This window comes from Eptesicus fuscus, chromosome 11 (assembly GCF_027574615.1).
Source record: "Eptesicus fuscus isolate TK198812 chromosome 11, DD_ASM_mEF_20220401, whole genome shotgun sequence".
NCBI lineage: Eukaryota > Metazoa > Chordata > Mammalia > Chiroptera > Vespertilionidae > Eptesicus > Eptesicus fuscus.
The window spans coordinates 32232071-32249867 of NC_072483.1; the positions used below are offsets into that span (position 1 = coordinate 32232071).

Here is a 17797-nt window from a genome sequence, read left to right on the forward strand (position 1 = left end):
TAAGACAAAAAACAGTTCTAGTGACACTTCCCTTTTTAAGTTAATTAATAACCATTTGCCAAAACCACTACTGAATCTTCATTTGTCATTATTTCTAAAGGAGAGGATCGGGATTATTTTTCCCAAGGTCTCTTTGTCTAAATCTGACAGGGTAGATTAGAACCTAAAGTCATGGGCGCAAAAACATACAAAAAAACCCACAACTCCAATGTACCAGAAAGAGCCCTTTACACTGACTATGCCACCTCCCAAGTTTCACAAATACAGAAAACAAAGAGACCTTGAGGGTAGTGAATAGAGAATAAGTTTGGGGAGAGATGAGCAAAACAATATTTTATTGGAAAATCCATTACTTCCTGATATTAGAATTTTAAATTGTGGATTAAAGCAATCTTGTTATTACGGGGTTAAGGCTAAGGTAGCCCTATAGGGAAAAAGGATAAATGTGATCAATAAATTCACAAAATTTAAGTTGTCTTTAAAAAGGAGGATTAATATGTATTATTTTAAATCACTTTTAAGTAGTAGTTTTTTTCTTTTCTTGCCAAAGTACCGTGCTAATATTTTCTTGATTGTGTTTGACTCTCTCCATCTCTGGAGTGACAGGTAAAGGGGTTCCCTTGCCCATGTTTTCTTTGTATAACACCTGTGTGATGAGAAAGCATCCAGAAAACAACCATAAGTAACATTTCGTTTGTTGTGAGATTTTAAGGGTGAGTTCAACTTCCTTGTTACCAAGTTACACAATAGTCTAAGAAGCCAGGAGTTATACACGGACCAGATGCCACAAGCTACTTTAATGGCAGCCATTCTTGGGATCAGAAAACACTCGCTAGGACGCCAAGGACCTCAGCCGCAGTGGGTAAGGCTGTCGGAGTTATCCATGTTATTTTTTCATTTCTATGAGCACAGTACCTCCTAAACAATCACATAGGGGTTTAAGATGGTTAAAACTCAGTTTTGTTGTTATCCAAGCAAACGAAAAGGTAAGGTGGTTTTAAAAATATGTATATTTTAAAATACCAAGTGGCAGAGAAATCAGGATTAACTGAAATTTTAAAAATCGAGTTGATAGTAGTATAGAAATGCAAGCGTTGTATATATGTCCTTTTGCTAAGTGAGGTATATTAGAAGCAAAGGAAGGGAAGTGGGTTTCAAAAAAGAATAAATGTTTAGTATCAATTTAATTATGAGGTTAAATGGCATCTTCTTTTCCCTTTCTGTCCAAAATACCGAGCTAATGTTTTCTTGATTTTGTTTGACTCTCTGCATCTCAGGAGTGATGGAGACTGGAATTCCTGTTCCCACGTTTTCTTTGTATAGCACCTGTATGATAAGAAAGCATCCAGAACAAAGAGAGCAATCAACCACGTGGCCCCTCTGTGGAGCAGTTGGGAGCAAAAGGAAGAATGTGAGTTAGAGGAAGGGAAATCCCACAAGCTTCTAGATCCAACCTGTATGAGCCTAGAGTCATCTTTAAAGCCAGGGAATGCAGGAAAGAGCAGTGAACACTGGGAGACGGGGAAGGAAAGTGTTATAATTGGTGTTGTTTGAACTAATCTCTGCAGGATTGAGCGACGGAGAGCAAAGGGAATGATCAGCCCTTCTCAGCTTGTTATGAGGAGGAGGGAAATTAAAAGGGCAAGAGACAGAAAGAGAACCAAGGAAGTTATTCTTGATTTGGAAGTGTTATTAACAAAACACATAAGGATATTTGGGTTTTATAAACAAATATGAAGATTCGTACACAAACTTCTTTTGTTGACTTTCAAAAGAAGTCTAAGTATTTAATTTTTAGTTTGGGTGAACATATTGGGGGAAATTAATCCTTTTAAAGGCAAATGGAGAGTAATGCCAAAATGCCAACAAAAAACCCCACACAAACAAAACAAAAACAAACAAACAAACATAAAACACCTTGAAAAAATCTGTACAAATACCAGTAGGGACAGAGGTTAGACTAGGAAATAAGGCCAACTGTCTGGTAGATGCAGGATAAATGTTTGTAAGCTTCTGTTCAGATCAAATTGGCAAAGCAGGGTAAATGTGGGTGCTTAGGCATTGAGAATGTTATGCTTTTAAAAGCTGGACTGTAATACTGAACACTTTTTTAAAAAGTCAAATGATTATATTAATGTTTAACCAAAATGTGGAAACTAATTCATAGGAAATGGTAGCATTAAGTTGCGAACAAGACGTGTCAAAGTTTTTATTGGGATAAGTTGATTAGATTTTATAATATAGCCATTAATCTTTTTAAAATGTTTCAAAAATAGTTAAGGGATTTTTTTTTTTCCTTTTAAATACCGAACTAAAGTTTTCTTGATTGTGTTTGACTCTCTCCATCTCTGGAGTGATGGGAATCGGGATCCCCTTTCCAAGGTTCTCTTTATACAACACCTGCATGACACAAGAAAGCATCCAGAAAAACAAGAGCAGTCAGCACAGCCCTTCCCTCTCTGTCTTGCAGGGAACCTAGTATGAGACTGTGACATCAGACAGGAAAGACAACTTCAGCCTGTCTTTTCAAGCACGGACCTGGAGGACAACATGCACCATGGATCCATAGCTAAAGTGCCAGTGTATTCGATACTCAGCATTTAGTCTAACTCATATATTCAATGTTTGTTTTCTGTATCAAGAAATAATTAAAAAGATACAAATGCTAATTTCCTAAGAGCACTAAAATGCTTAGTGTACGATAGGAAGATTATCTTTCAATTAGATTGGCAAATATTTCTTTTTCCTGTACAGAACATCTGTATTAGATTGGCAAATATTTCTTTTTCCTGTACAGAATATCTTACAGAAGAACAGATATTCAAAACGCCAGGCCAAATCTATGCAGTATGGCAAAATTGGTCTTTGCTAAGTAACTTCAAATTATGGAGGTGGCCCAGTCTACAAGTCAAGGTTTTTATAAATACACAGCACTGTTTACTTTCCATGGTGTCATAAAGGTTCTATGCACCGCTGGACAACTTGGCCCGAATGCAACTTGTGTAATAATTAACACAAAGGGTTACTTAGAAAAGCACCTGCATGATAAGATCCTGTCCAGGATCATCGGAGTCATCAAGATCTTAAACAGATATAAATAATAATATACTTACTCTAATATAGAAGAAAATAATTTTGAAAAATTAATGCAGACCTTTGCAAAAGAAGGAATAATAATAATAATAATAATAATAATAAACCCAAAAGGAAAACAGTGATGGTAACATTCCAAAAGTAGTATTAGTTGACATTGAAAATTTAAACGAAATCAAAAGATTGTTAGTGAATAGTAATTAAAAACAAAGAAAAACAAAACAAAAATACAGTGGTACTAATAAGAGTGATCACTTTATAAGTTATATAAATGTCTAATCACTATGTTGTATACCTGAAACTAATATAGGTATATTGTATGTCAACTGTAACTGAAAAATTAAAAAATATTAAAAAAAAGACAATGGGACCAAAGAAAGTTACTGATCTAATTATGTGAAAGAATCAAACTCTGAGAAAATATTTAAGCAATTAATAACCATTTTGGAGCCCCATTGGTATGGCTCAGTAGTTGAGTGTCAACCTATGAACCAGGAGGTCACGGTTCAATTCCTAATCAGGGCATATGCCGGGGTTGTGGGCTCGATCTCCAATAGGGGGCATTAGAGGCATCCGATCAATGATTCTTTCTCATCATAGATGTTTCTCTCTCTCCCCATCTCCCTTCCTCTCTGAAATCAACAAAAACATTAAAAAACACACACACAAAAAAACACATTTTGGATCAAACCTTCTCCCACCCTTCCCCCCGCCCCCCCCCCAAAAAAAAATTCAGCTACATTTTCCTAACATTTGATTAGATCTGATTCAGATTTTAGATTTGAATCTAAGATCCTTATATAGAAGTCTCAGAGACCCTTTGAGTACTGTAGAGGTTTTCAGCAATAATAAATACAAGAGAAAATAACATTAAATATAAGCTTATGGTCTGATTTGTGTGTTAAAAACAAATCAGAAGGTTTGGGTTTCTATTCATGGAATGGCTTGTTTTGTACAAGTATCAAGATGAGATTACTCTGGGTCCTGATACTGAGCCATCTCCTTTCTCGGTACCGCTGTTTCTCCAGGTAGGACCTACGTCCAGGTAACCCCTGTTCCAAGCAAGAGCCATTATTTTTCCATGGGGCCTCAATCCTGTGTCTTTTCTTGTGATGCTAATCCAGAAATATTGAATAAAAAGAGTTCCAAGTAAATAATAACAACAGTGTTTGGGGGTTTGTTGGACATCAATTAACTTCAAAAGTCCCAGTAGTAACATAACAGGTGAAAAGATAAGGAAAGGAACCAATTAAAAGTTTTAAGGGACTAGTATAGAAAGCATAAAACGTTAGAATCAAAAGCTGGTTAAAGAAGGATTCAGTTGATGAGATTTAGAAAGAGAATTTGTTAAACTGAGAATTTTAAAGGGACTCATAATAAGTTTGGATTTGTAGGAAGTTAATTATTATTTTTTAAATACGGAGTTAAAGGAGCTTTCTGCCAAATACCGAGCTAAAGTTTTCTTGATTGCGTTTGACTCTCTCCATCTCAGGAGTGACAGGTATGGGGGTCCCCTTGTTCAAATTCTCTTTGTACAAAATCTGTGTGCACAAAAGCAACATCAAATCAGCCTGGAGCCATCATTTAGGTAGACATAACCTTTAAAATAGTCTCTAAAAGTATTTTTGTTTATTTTCATAATTATGTAAAATAGGCCTAAGTAACTTTAAGAAATAGAACTATAGGCCACCTTTGGACATTTAGTCAAACAGCACGATGTCTGTCTCTAAGTGGCATTAATACAGGCATAGCTGCCAGGATGCAGGCAGGAGTCACTTACACAGGCCTTCTCTCAAAGACAGAGGACTAGGCCTTATCAAATAGCATTCAAGTTAATTGAAATTAATATCTATAATGAGCTGTTGGTAACTCTAAATTAGGGAACAAGAGATGATAGATAGATAGATAGGTAGATAGATAGATAGATAGATAGATAGATTCGGAGAATAAAATAAATATTAAAAGCTAAATAAATAGTAGCTTTCAATGATTCTGAAACTATGCCAAAGGAAAACTCAGTTATATCTTGCGTGGTATACAAAAACACTAACTCAAGGAAACTTGTATTTCTGAGTTACTAAAAACTGCTGCGTTGTCTTTTGAATGAAAATGTTTAGGAATCACTTTTTTTAAAGAAAAGCTGCAACCACAAAATATACATCAAACAGAGCCAGAATAAATACCACTAAAATTCTAATTAACATTGACATTTTAACGGGATGTTAGATTTTACTTTTGACGTGTGCCACACCAGTTAGAAACACCTATTGTTATTCAAGGAGGATCTGAGGAAGGAAACACTGAGTATTACAGAAATTTAAGGAAAGTGATCAATACTATGTTTTAGGGAAAACAGTTAAAATTTCACACCAGAACTAAAGTAAATACTACATTAGATTTAGATTAAAGACTGAAGTAATATTTGGTATCATTATTTTTATATAAATTTAGTAATTTTATAGGCAGAAAAATCAGATGTTTGTAATGTGTTAAAATATTATTTTAAATAAGAGTTAAGGGATTTTATTTTTGTCCCCTAAGAAATACCGAGCTAACGTTCTCTTGATTGCGTTTGACTCTCTCCATCTCTGGAGTGATAGGTGTTGGGGTTCCTGTCCCCAAATTTTCTTTGTACAAAACCTGTGAGATACAAAAAAGTACCCAGAAGACATTCAAAACAAGCATAGGGATTAAGGAAGGGAGAAATTTAAAACAGGAGTATGTGAGGGGGGTTATTTTAGTGAATAATATTTAGTAAGGATAGTGCTTTTACTTCACCATTTTAATGATTTCCACAATGCTAATTCTCAGAATAAAAAAGTACAATGGAAATCACTGAGCTTAAGATATGAGTAGAATGATGAGGAATTGTGTGTTAATTTTACTTACAGTATTTCACATCTAAGTACTCACACTTGTCAGTGGTTAAAGAACCATCAGAAAGGGGAGTCGCTTTGTGTGAGTCCCGATGGTTTGGGTCAAGTAATAACACACACACACGCACACACACAGACACAAATACACACAGAACCGTTGTTAAGATGTTACTCTTTTAAAAAAGGATGATGGGTTATTCTGGTAATTTTTTTAATGGGAAATAGAGTTTCTTATTTGATATATGTATAAATACCGAGCTAAAGTTCTCTTGATTGCGTTTGACTCTCTCAATCTCTGGAGTGACAGAGGTTGGAATGCCTGTTCCCAAGTTTTCTTTGTACATAACCTGCAGGAGATAATTAGAATACCCAGAAAGGTAAAATGACCACGAGTCCTTTGTATTACAGCTACACGTGTACTATTTGGTGGAAACTCATAAAAACAGTCTTGCTTTCAAATATGACACCCAAGGAATAAGGAGAAGAAATTCCACAAGTATTTACATTCTCTCTTCAAAAGTAGTAATTTTACTCCTTTAAAAACTGAGCACTAAATGGCGCATTTTGTATAGTCAACACTTAAGAGATTCCTAAAATGCACTAAATAATAGCAATGCTTTCAGCAATGAGAAAAATCTCTCCATTTTGTAACATCTTGTATTAGTACCTTTCATATAGCAGGTCCACGAAAAATCTATTTTACTTAATAAATAGGTAGCTTGGTTTAAAAATTTCTAATTGCATGATAGTGTATTCCTTCAGGGTCATTGAGGATTTTCTGTTTGTTTTGCATTTTCTACTGAACACTCCTAACTGTCCCCTAGTCTGTAGGTACCCTTAATGTGAGGAGACTGAAGCAGTTTATTTTTTCAGGAAGAGCATCTTCCTGAAAAGAGGTGATTGTCGGATCACTTAAACTGGTGCTTTGCTAACAGGTAAGTCCCTATCTGTTAGGGTTTATATCAGAGGACTGGACACTGTCATGAAGAGGAACTTCCTGAACCTCTAGCCACCTTTCCTCTGAATGCTAAGCATTCTCAGCCTAAAGGAATGAATGAATTCATCTTAAATGGACGGATTCTATGACGGACTAGCACCTGGTGTGAGAGCAACATGAAAAATCTAGTGGTTTGTGTCACAGATGAATTCCTAAAATCACTGACCAACTGGGGTTGATATCTTTGTTTCACTAGGAAACTTTTAGGGATCTTAAAAGTCTAACCATGTTGGTACAAAATTTTGTTTCTTTACCCAGGAAGGCAGTATAACTGACCAGGGACAGCAGAACAAAATAAAACCAGAGAAAGACAGGAACTTGCATGAAAAGTGACAAAGAAGCTATGGGCTAGTTTTCTTGGATTAGTGGACACAAAACTCCAAGTGAAGCTGGAACCACCAGGAGGCCAGAGTGTAGGCAGGGAGTGAGAGGGAATGACATCTAAATAATATGAATGCCGTGCAAGAGAAAGATCAAGTGTCTTCTAAGGGAAACTAAATGAGAGTTCAGCTCTCCAGGCACCAGAAGAATCTCTAAGAACAAGGTCTACACCTTTTATTGGCCATAAACTATTTCCCAAACTTCTAGTAGCCAGCAATGGTTTAGAATCTGCTTATGGATGAGAAGGTGTATGAATGTCTGTGCACCTGAAATTCCTGGTAGAGAACAGGCTTAACATATAATATATCCTCGTGGGAAGATGACAGCTAGCCCCTTAAACACACTGCATTTACAAGGAGAGAGCAGAGGACACAGGGCAAGGAATCTTGAAAGGAGGGGAGAAAACTGCAGAGACTTCAAAGTCTACCTGGGGTCCTCTGGAGAGTAGAGAATGTCCTGATATATACACACATGCACACACACACACATATATGTGTTACTTCTATGTTTAAATGTATACTGAGTGGCCAGATTATTATGGTCTCTGAACGCATAATAATCTGGCCACTCAGTATATTTGTATCTCAAATGTGTACCAAAAGTATTCTAAACTTTTTCTGGAGATCAATCACCTATTTGCCCTGAGCTTTCTATCAGCCAGTGCAAAGGGGAAAACGGATCAGGTGCACGATTTATAGTATCTTTGATATCAAATAAATGAGGTATTCAAGAGAAGTACACTGAGTGGCCAGATTATTATGCGTTCAGAGATCATAATAATCTGGCCACTCAGTGTAGATGCTTTTGGTTAACTAACTTGAGATTGTCCAATAACCATATTGCTCCTGTTGGCACATTCACTTTAAAAATTGCAGGTGTGATGATTCATCAAGAAGCCAAGTCCCCCCTGCTCTCTGACCATATGAAGACAGAGATTTCTTTTCTACTCTTAGAACAAATTGCAGTGCTCCTCTCAGGACCGAGGGAGAGTTCACACCATCCCCAAGGCATGGGAAGCCCTTGGCAGATGGAAGAAGGGGTGAGATGGAGCTAGGGAGCGACTGGGACGGGGCTGGTTGCACAAACCCATGCGTAACAAGCATATGGGCCACTACCGAGCTAATGTGCTTCTGCGTCTCCTTGACACGTTTCACTTCCGGCAGGTCAGGGATCGGGGTTCCTTGTCCAATTGTTTCCTTATACTTCACCTGCAGATATGAAAGGGGGGACATGTGCGGTGTGTTTGATTAGCAGCCCCACAATTTTTTAAATCACAATTAAATAGCAGGGGTTCTCCACTTAGTTTGAATGGGGCCCATTCTGAACTGGGTCAGAGGAGAGCAAAGCCAAGGACAAGGACACTTGGCCGCTCTCTTGTCTCATTAGGGGTGGGGCTCAGGGTTAAATCTTCGATTCAAACCTATTTTGTTTTCTGACAAGTGACAGGGTCTCTCCTTAACCAAACTTTGGTCAGACTCCTCTCAGTCTTCTTCCTAACTAGACCTTGACTTTTAGACTTCAGCATCCATCTTTGCATCGTCCAATTTTGGCAAAAATCCTGACAGCATCTCCCACCCTGGCTATCTGGTCCCCCTGGCTATCTGACCAAATTCCTCGCCCCACCATCCCACAGGTGCAGCCTGATCACCCTGCCCTGCCTCCAGCAAGGGTGTGGTTAGTGGGTTTAGTTGGCCACAAGCCTCCTTACCCCAGAATCTGGGGCCCAGATGTTTTCTCTGAGTAATTGTCCACCCAGTGATCCTCCCCCTGCCCACCCCACCGCCCAGCTATAAATTCCCACTTCTCCTTGTTGTATTTGAAATGGAGTCCAGTTCTGTACTGAGATCTCTTTCCCCTACAGTTCAGTGGTCCTGAATAAAATCTGTTTTTACCACGTTACCGTCCAGCCCTGGTTTGCTCTGACACAGGCCTCTCCATTTTCCATATCTAACCTCCGCTCACAAACACCGCCCGGTGCTGCACTGACTAGGAGGCGATCCTAACCGATTTGAGCAACTGAAGCTCCTTCCAGTAACAAGGGTTTTGAGTGCAGCTCAGACATCCGTGTAAATGATCAAAAGGAGGCAGAAAATACCCAAAGTGAGTCCACGGGCGTCCTTACCGAGCTGATGTGGTCCTGTGTTTGCTTCACTCTCATCATCTCAGGTGTCTTTCCAATCGCTGTTCCTGGCGAGAGGTCCTCTTTATATAAAACCTGGACATTCAGAATCGGGACAGTGTTAGACAGAGGAACGGGAATCGGGAGTTACCGGGGAGAGTCTAGGAAACTCGGCTTCTGTGAAATCAAAAGACACTAGAGGAAGTTCTTAGGCAAGTGCCCGAGTACCCGACGGCTTCCATGTCAGCGTCAGTCACTCCCACATGCAATACTGGGTCCCTTTCCAGATTTTGAGGTTTCTTTTAAGATGATCATTCCGTATTAATATGGAATGAGGAAAAGCAGAAAATATTGATTAAAAAAACTCGAGCTTATATGAAATACAAAATCCATGAAAGAAATGTGAAGCTGGTCGGTTATTTGGGGGAGGGATAAGAAAAGAAATCACCCATGGAATACTACGCTGCTGTAAGAAAGGAAGGAACTCCTACCATTCGCAACAGCATGAATGAATCTGGAGAGCATTATGCTAAGCGAAATAAGCCAGTCAGAGAAAGATAAATATCACATATCTCACTCATTTGTGGAATATAATGAACAGCATAAACTGATGAACAAAAATAGATCCAGAGACAGAGAAACATCAAACAGACCGTCAAACCTCAGAGGGAAGGCAGGGGAGGGTTGGGGGAAGGGAGAGAGATCAACCAAAGGACTTGTATGCATGCATATAAGCCTAACCAATGGACACAGACATTTAGGGGGTGAGGGCATGAGCTGGGGGGGGGGGGGCAACAGCGGATAAAGACACATATGTAATACCTTAATCAATAAAGAATAAAAGGAAAAAAAAGAAAGAAATCACAATGTTCAAAAGAACTCCATCCTCCTGGAGCAAGACAACACAGGTTACTGCTGTGGAATTTAAAAAATTTCAAGAGCCCTAGCTGGTTTGGCTCAGTGGATAGAGCATCAGCCTGAAGACTGAAGGGTCCCAGGTTCGATTCCGGGTTTCAGGCTCAATTCCCCAGTGTGGGGTGTGTAGAAGGCAGTCAATCAATGATTCTCATAATTGATGTTTCTGTCTTTCTCCCTCTCTCCCTTCCTCTCTAAAATCAATAAAAATATATTTTAAAAAATTTAAAGAAAGAAAGGTTACTTTGTTAGCAGATTTAAATTGTTATGCAAATGGTCTGTGGAATGATGGTTTTACAGCAAACTATGGAGAATGTTAACAAATAACTGCTGGTATTAAATGGGGAGGTTAGATGTTAATTGTCAAGCTAGTATATTTTCAAGAGTATGGAATTATTAGATTAGCATTGAATAGAAAATAAAGAGTAAATACCGAGCTGAAATTCTTTTGATTTTCTTTCACACGCAGTATTTCTGGGGTGTCTTGAACAACTGTAATTTTTCCCTTGCTGTTTTTAAGGTCACACTGGTATTGGAGCTATGAAGAAAGAGTAAACATTTTGTTAAGATTTCAGCATTGTTTTATATATCTTTGATTGTCCTATATTGTGTGAAGGAAGTGAAAATCCTGTGTTTAAAAAAATGTCTATGCCACAATAATCACCATCTGATAGCCAAAGGGAAATTCTTTAATAAAAATTTAAATGGAGAGGTTAATTTTTAAAAACCTTAAGACTTGTAACATGTCAAATTAGGGTGTATTTTTTTTTAATGTACACCTTACCTAGAATTAACTGTGGAAAAAACAGATGTTGCCACTAATACAAACGATGATAGTTCATATTCAGTGACAGGAAGTCACCAACAAAGTGACAGATGGGTCTGTCATGCTTTGATGGGGCTTGAAGCGTGAGGTGAGTGGAGCAAAGAGGGTGGGAGTTGTGGGACCGCTCCACGCCCGACTGCAGGGGTGATGCCCACCTGTGTGTGCCCAGGGGCAGCCTCCCTGCCCTGCCTCGACCCGGGGGCTGTGCTGTAGATTCAAGAAAAACTTACAAGGCTGAAGTTCTTTTGGTTCTCCCGAACTCTCTGCATCTCCGGGGTGTCCAAAACCGTTTCATAAGAGGACATGCTCTTCTCTGCATCTTCCTTGTACTTTTTCTGGGAAGAGATTTAAAAAATCAGGACGGGGAACACCACAGGGAGATGGTCCAGTGAGACCTAAAAGAGCTCTTTCTGCTCAGCAGATGGGAAGTCCTTCGAATTTTCCTGGCTGTTCAAGGAGGTTAGGGAGTTACAGAGCGGAGCTCGCTCCGTGAGTAGCACAGGCCTCTTCTTCCCGGCAGGACCGAGCCCAGGTATTAAGTAGGCCCCACCGACAGGCAGGGCTGGCAGAGAAAGGCGCTTGTTGGCTGGCCCATAGGAAGGAGGTGACCGTGTGCCCGGGTCCTGGCGGGAGACGGGGATGCCTACAGTGACCTGGATGGAGCCGGGCTGTTCACAGCAGGTGGAGAAAAGCAGGGGGATTAAGAGCCATCGACAAGGCCTCCTGAAAGCCGGCCTTAGTTGGCGAGAAGGACGTTTTCACTGGCCGAGGACTGCGCTGAGCCAGCCATCACTTTCCTTGGGCTCTCCCACCCCAACCGCTATTGGGAGGGACTGATCACAGGGGCTGGTCTTCCCAGACATCCAGGCAGCCGTCCCCCACTAAGCTAACACCTCCAGCTCAGAGACGTGGAACACTTACTCTGCCTTACAGTCTGACTTTTCCTTTATCGCTTGTCACCAAGTCCTTCCACTTTCCTCTCTAGCTTACCGTATTTTCCGCGTATAAGACGACTTTTTAACCCAGGAAAAGCTTCTATATGCCCAGTCGTCTTATACGCCGGAAAATACGGTATTTATCTCTACTTTCTGACACTTTTTTGAAAAGTATGGGTGTGCAGGGCTGAGGGCTGAGGGAAGAAACTGGCTGCTTTTGTAAGGGGGTAAAACTAATCTTCCTATATATCTTTATTTAAATTGTATTATACAGGGTGGGGCAAATGTAGCTTTACTGCTGTGAGTACGTGAAACAGTTTATTCTTATATTATTATTTATTAATTATTGTATTATTTTCCGTATAAACAACTGTAGACCTACTTTTGGCCCACGCTGTATACAAATTACATTTATAAGTGTTGAAAATTTAATATAAGAGATTTTTGTTTTTTAAGTGGTGGAACTTTTTTTTATTTTTGTTAATTCTCACCCGAGGATATTTTTCCATTGATTTGTGGGAGGGGTGGGGGAGAGACAGAGAGAGAGAGAAACATCAATGCAAGAGAGACACATCAATTGGTTGCCTCCTGCATGCGCCCTGACCAGGGCCCTGGCTGGGGAGGAGCCTGCAACCAAGGTATATGCTCTTGACTGGAATCAAACCCGGAACCCCTCGGTCTGCAGGACGATGCTCTATCCACTGAGCCAAACCAGCTAGGGTTAAGATAAGAGATTTTGACTTGGAGTTTATTGTGGAGAGCGGCTACAGTGTTTGGCCAGCTTCAAGCCTCGGACTAATGAGAGGGCACAGTCCTCTCATGGCCACGTGCAAGTCCCAGCTTGGAGGGCAGAGCCCGCCCAGCACAATTATAGCCAACAGCTATAGTTGTAAGCTTGAACCTATGGTCTGAACACGTGACCCCACGTGCCTGAGTGATGTGGGCTTGATAGAGTTCAGGTGCATGTAATGGAGTAGGATCGAAACCCAGGAGAATATTGTAAACATCTTGACCACACCCTTACTTTGCCTCGTGGAATCTGGCTATAAAATAAAGACACGGCTTGTAGTCCGTGGCGCTGTCGCTAGCTCTCCATCAGAGAGGCTCTCCATCAGAGAGAACAGCGTCCCACCGAGACCCAGCCTTCATTCTCTTGTCTGTCTTTTCTCAGTCCTTCACCGCCCCCTCTCAGGTTCACCCTTGGCCGTACTGGCACGGCAGTTTATTCATCTAACAGGAAGCCAGTTAGAGCAGACATTTCTGAAAGGAAAGGGCAGGTCACCAGGACCAGATGTGTTCCTTCAGGAGAAAATCACTGGAAAGACCCTTCTTAGTTACGCAAATGTAAGGCAAAGGGTTCTCACTGTCCTGGGAAGAGGGCAGAACCAGACCTCCTTTTCTTCAGCAAAAGCTGTTTCACCTGGTTTGCAGAGTTCCTGCTAGTCCCTAAGAGGAGTGGTCAGTTTGCACCGGAATTCAGGGGCATTCTGGCATTCTGAGAGGAGGGAGTCCCAGACCTCCTGGTGTGAAGGAGTATTCAGAATATTATTCTGAATTTGTGGGTCAGCTCACAACGCTTGCATGAACACTCCTCTTCCCCCTCCCTAACCCCCCCCCCCCCCCCCCCCCCCCCCCCGCCAATGTGAAGCTTATAAGTTATGAACTACGTCCTCTCAGTGGAAACCAGAAGCAGTTTTGAGGAAAGCACCAGTCCATCACCCAGGGGCAAATTCTGATCTGAGCTGGGAAGGAAGTGACCGGGAAGGAAGTGACCTGCGGGTCATCCTTCAGGCTTTGGGGCACTAGCCCAGGAGAGGCCTAGGAAAGCACACAAGAGCAGAGAAAGTGAACTAACCCCTCCCTGGAAAAGGTACACATGCTGAGGTTGTCTTTGAGGGTTAACAAGGTCAAAAGGCAGAGGTTATTTGGCTGGTAAGCCTCTCACAGACCTAAGAATTTTGGCCTCCCTGGCTCCTGCCACGAACACAACATGGTAGTTTGGGGCCCACATAACTTTGCTAATCAAATTCTTCCCCGCTCCCACCTCTAAAATAAAAGGTTCAGTTCTCCCATTTGAATATATCTGCTTCCTAATTAGCCCACTCTCTGGAAATAACTATATTTTTCATGTCTAACTTTATGATATAAAATTATATGTTGCTAAAAAAATGTTTAAATTCATGATTCTTCCAACTTGATTGTCATTAAGTTGATCATCTCTGAAGATTAAAAACAAACAAATAAATATACAAAACAGATTTCCAGGGTCTACATCAGACTTACTAGCTTCAAAATTCCAAGTGGAACCAGGAAAATCTACCTTCCCAGGTGTTTATAAAGCATAGCCAGGTCAGGTAACTATTGCTTTAGAACTCACTGATCAGAAGACAGCAAACATCCTAATCCGGGGCTATTCAAATAAATGGCAGACTCCCAATATCATGGAAGATTAAAACAAATGAGGGTATGTCTGGTGTATGAAGGATATCTCACATTTCTTCATCTCTCTATTTGTAGGACGATGGAGAGTTATCCACCATGGGAGGAATCAGGGTTAGCACTGATGACATAATCTTAATCTCATTAAAGAAATTTATAATCCAAATGTAGACGTTTACTTTGTTTCTTCAGTTCTTCTAAGTGTTCTTCAGTAACTTAAGATTGTCTCATTTAATTTGTTGTAATTCTGATGCAAAAATCTAAACTTTGATTCCAACTTGCATCATAGATAAATCCCATCTCTTTTATTGGGCAGGATTGTGATTTGAAAGGACCTCCTTACGAATAAATGCAAAGATTTTGTACTTCATGATTGGGGTCAATGAGTGATATCCTGATGAATGTCCTTACCTGGCTTGAAAGGTTTTTGACTTGTTGGGCATGAATGATCTCAGGTGTATCAACCACAGAAGTGAAATTGGCTTTTTCCATTTCTGCTGAGTGCTTGTACTTAATCTGCAAAAGAATACCCAACAATTGAGTAAATGTTTACAATGTGCACAACACTTGTTGGTCTAATTTGATTAAAAGGTGATCAATATTTCTTTCCCCCCAAAATTCATTCATTTGACAATCAACAGACATTTTCCCTATTATGTTTATAGCTTTATACTAAAGAGTGAAATTCAGAAAGAATGCGCTCTAGCTGTTGAGAGACTATCTAGTTGGGCATGGGGAGCAGAAGTGGGGGAAAGAAGAGGCGGAGGAGAGGAGTAATGGGAAATGAGGGAGATAATCAGCAGACAGAAAGGCATGGATTGTTTATATACACAAGTAAGCAAAAGACCCAAACCAATCACTGTGAGACACCGTGGGATGCCTAAAAACTGTGTTTTAAATTTAGGCCTTGAAAGGAGGGAAAGAAAGGACTCCCAAAATATTCTAAGCAAGGAATTCTTGGTGCCAATAGAGGAGTGTGATGACTAAGAAACAAGGCCAGATGTCAGAGAGTCTATACCATTTCCAAGCAGCTATTTGGTTCCCCAATCTCCGCCCTTTGCTCTGAATGTCTCCTGTGGCTGCAGACTCAGAAAGGCAGATGGAGGCAGGCCTAGCAAAGGGTCCTTGATTCTTTTATTAGATGGATTCACCAGGCAGATGTTTAAGAATGATACTCTATGCATTTGCCGGTCATTGACCAACAAGTTAGATAACAGAAGGACAATCTGTGTCCTTATAATCACAGTCACTTTTTTTTTTGGAAGAATGACATGAAATAGGGACACTGACCTGACTGGCAATATCAGTAGCGTTCTTGGCCCTCATGAAGTCAGGAGTTTCATTGGCCATGGCGTTCAGGCCTTTTCCTTTGACTCCCAGCTCCAGGTCTCTCTTATATTCTTTCTATAGTAACATTTTTAAAAAAGTTTCCTTACTTCCATGATTAAATAAAAAATGTACAGAGTGAATATAAATCCACATAACATGCGACCTTAGTTGCTAGTGTTCATCCTTCCCTATGGTAGGATGCAGTGGTGACCACCAAAATCCATTTTAAGGCCTCTTTTTGAACACTTTACATCCTTTATTTAGAAAATTAATTATAAAGCACATTTTAAATCTGGTTTGGTAACAATTAGGATTAAACTTAGAGCACACCACTCCCGTTTGGTGTTTTTATTTAAATGAGCACACCAAATGGATCAAGGTAAATAATATTAGATAAATAATAGGTTATGATAGCGATAGCCGCTACAGACACAGATTGTTATGATATCAACTCATTAGAAAGTAAGATATATTTTATTTAATGGTAATAATCATGTTGGATATGGAATTTGAAATTCAAGAACTCTCTTTTCATCTCTTTGGATTTGTGTGTGTGTGTATCTTGGCTAGGAAGCAGAAGATGCTCTGTGAATTATGTGCACGCAGTTGGCTGGGGACCCACCTCATTGAGGATGTGAGTGGCGTTCTTTGCTCTTAGCATGTCGGGAGTATCTTCCATTTCATGGAGACCCTTCCCACGGATGCTTTCCTCTAGATCTCTCCTGTACTCTTTCTATATCACAAAATAAAAGCAGCAACGATGACCAGAAAGCCTGGATTGCTCTTCTCAGGTAAAGAGTCAAAATCCCCAAAGATAAAAAGCCCTTTCAATTTTAAACAGTTGCAATTTAGTAAATAAAGATATCAATAAAAGCAGAGTATAAGCTTCATCAGTTAATATGAAATATTCAGTAAAAACTAGAAATTAATAGAATGGTAAGGTAAGCACATTTTATTAGGTACTCAATTAAAATATCAGAAGACTGAACCTGAATCATAGATTAGGTGACCAAATGTGAACCCAACTCAAAACCCACAGTTAGGTGGTGGTTAAAATGGTGGAAGGTGGTGAAAGTGGCATTAGTGCAGTTATTTGGATCAAGAGGGAAAGAAAAGACCAACTGGGCACTACCTCGCTGATTATTTTGGTTGCATATTTGGCATGTAATGAAGCTGGCGTGACCTCCAGGCCAGTCAGGTTTCTGCCTTTGATGGACTCATCATATTCTTTCCTATATTCTTTCTAATGTGAGTAGGAAGAAAAGACAAGTTAAGAAAAAAAACAAACTTATTATTATTTACTAGAGGCCCGGGGCACGAAAATTCGTGTACTCAGGGTGGGGAGTCCCTCAGCCCGGCCTGCACCCTCTTGCAGTCCGGGAGCCCTCAGGGGATGTCCAACTGATGGCTTAGGCCCGCTACCCATGGGGAGCGGGTCTAAGCTGCAGTCTGGCCTTCCTCTGTGGGAGGTGACCAGTGGGCCAATCAGGGGATGGCACCTGCCAGCGAGTGGCCAGCCCTGCTGCCCTCAACCCCTCCATTGCCCCTTCACTGCCACTGGTCACCGCCGCCGCCCACCCCCCCATTGCTGTCACCTCCCTCTGCCCGCTGGCATGCACCTTGGCTGGCCTGGTGCCGCCTGCTCACTGGCCCCGCCCCCTCAACCCGCCATTCCGCCATTTGGTCTATTTGCATATTATGCTTTTATTATATAGGATTATATAGGATGTCTCAGTCTTAAGAAGATATTACATTTTCTTTCTATGCTGGCCTCTTAACTTGGTCATAGTTCTACTGATGGTCACATACTTGAAACATGTCTGATTTTTCTGGAAATACTTTTTCCATAGCAAATGGCCTCAAGGAAATGTGACTGGGGCTGGCCCT

The 17797-nt window shown here is 40.5% G+C and overlaps 1 protein-coding gene across 1 annotated transcript in view; it reads right to left on the reverse strand.

The window, feature by feature from the left end:
* The window catches only part of NEB (nebulin), a 191668-nt gene that overhangs the window by 9109 nt on the left and 164762 nt on the right, over nt 1-17797 (reverse strand). Inside the window, exons 130-140 of the mRNA XM_054723403.1 lie at nt 17043-17153; nt 16533-16643; nt 15872-15985; nt 14993-15097; nt 11438-11542; nt 10815-10919; nt 9470-9562; nt 8463-8555; nt 6224-6316; nt 2308-2400; nt 554-646 (exon numbers count right to left, since the gene is read on the reverse strand). Of these exons, the coding sequence (XP_054579378.1) occupies nt 554-646; nt 2308-2400; nt 6224-6316; nt 8463-8555; nt 9470-9562; nt 10815-10919; nt 11438-11542; nt 14993-15097; nt 15872-15985; nt 16533-16643; nt 17043-17153 (1116 nt within the window). The remainder of the gene's footprint in view (nt 1-553; nt 647-2307; nt 2401-6223; nt 6317-8462; nt 8556-9469; nt 9563-10814; nt 10920-11437; nt 11543-14992; nt 15098-15871; nt 15986-16532; nt 16644-17042; nt 17154-17797) is intronic.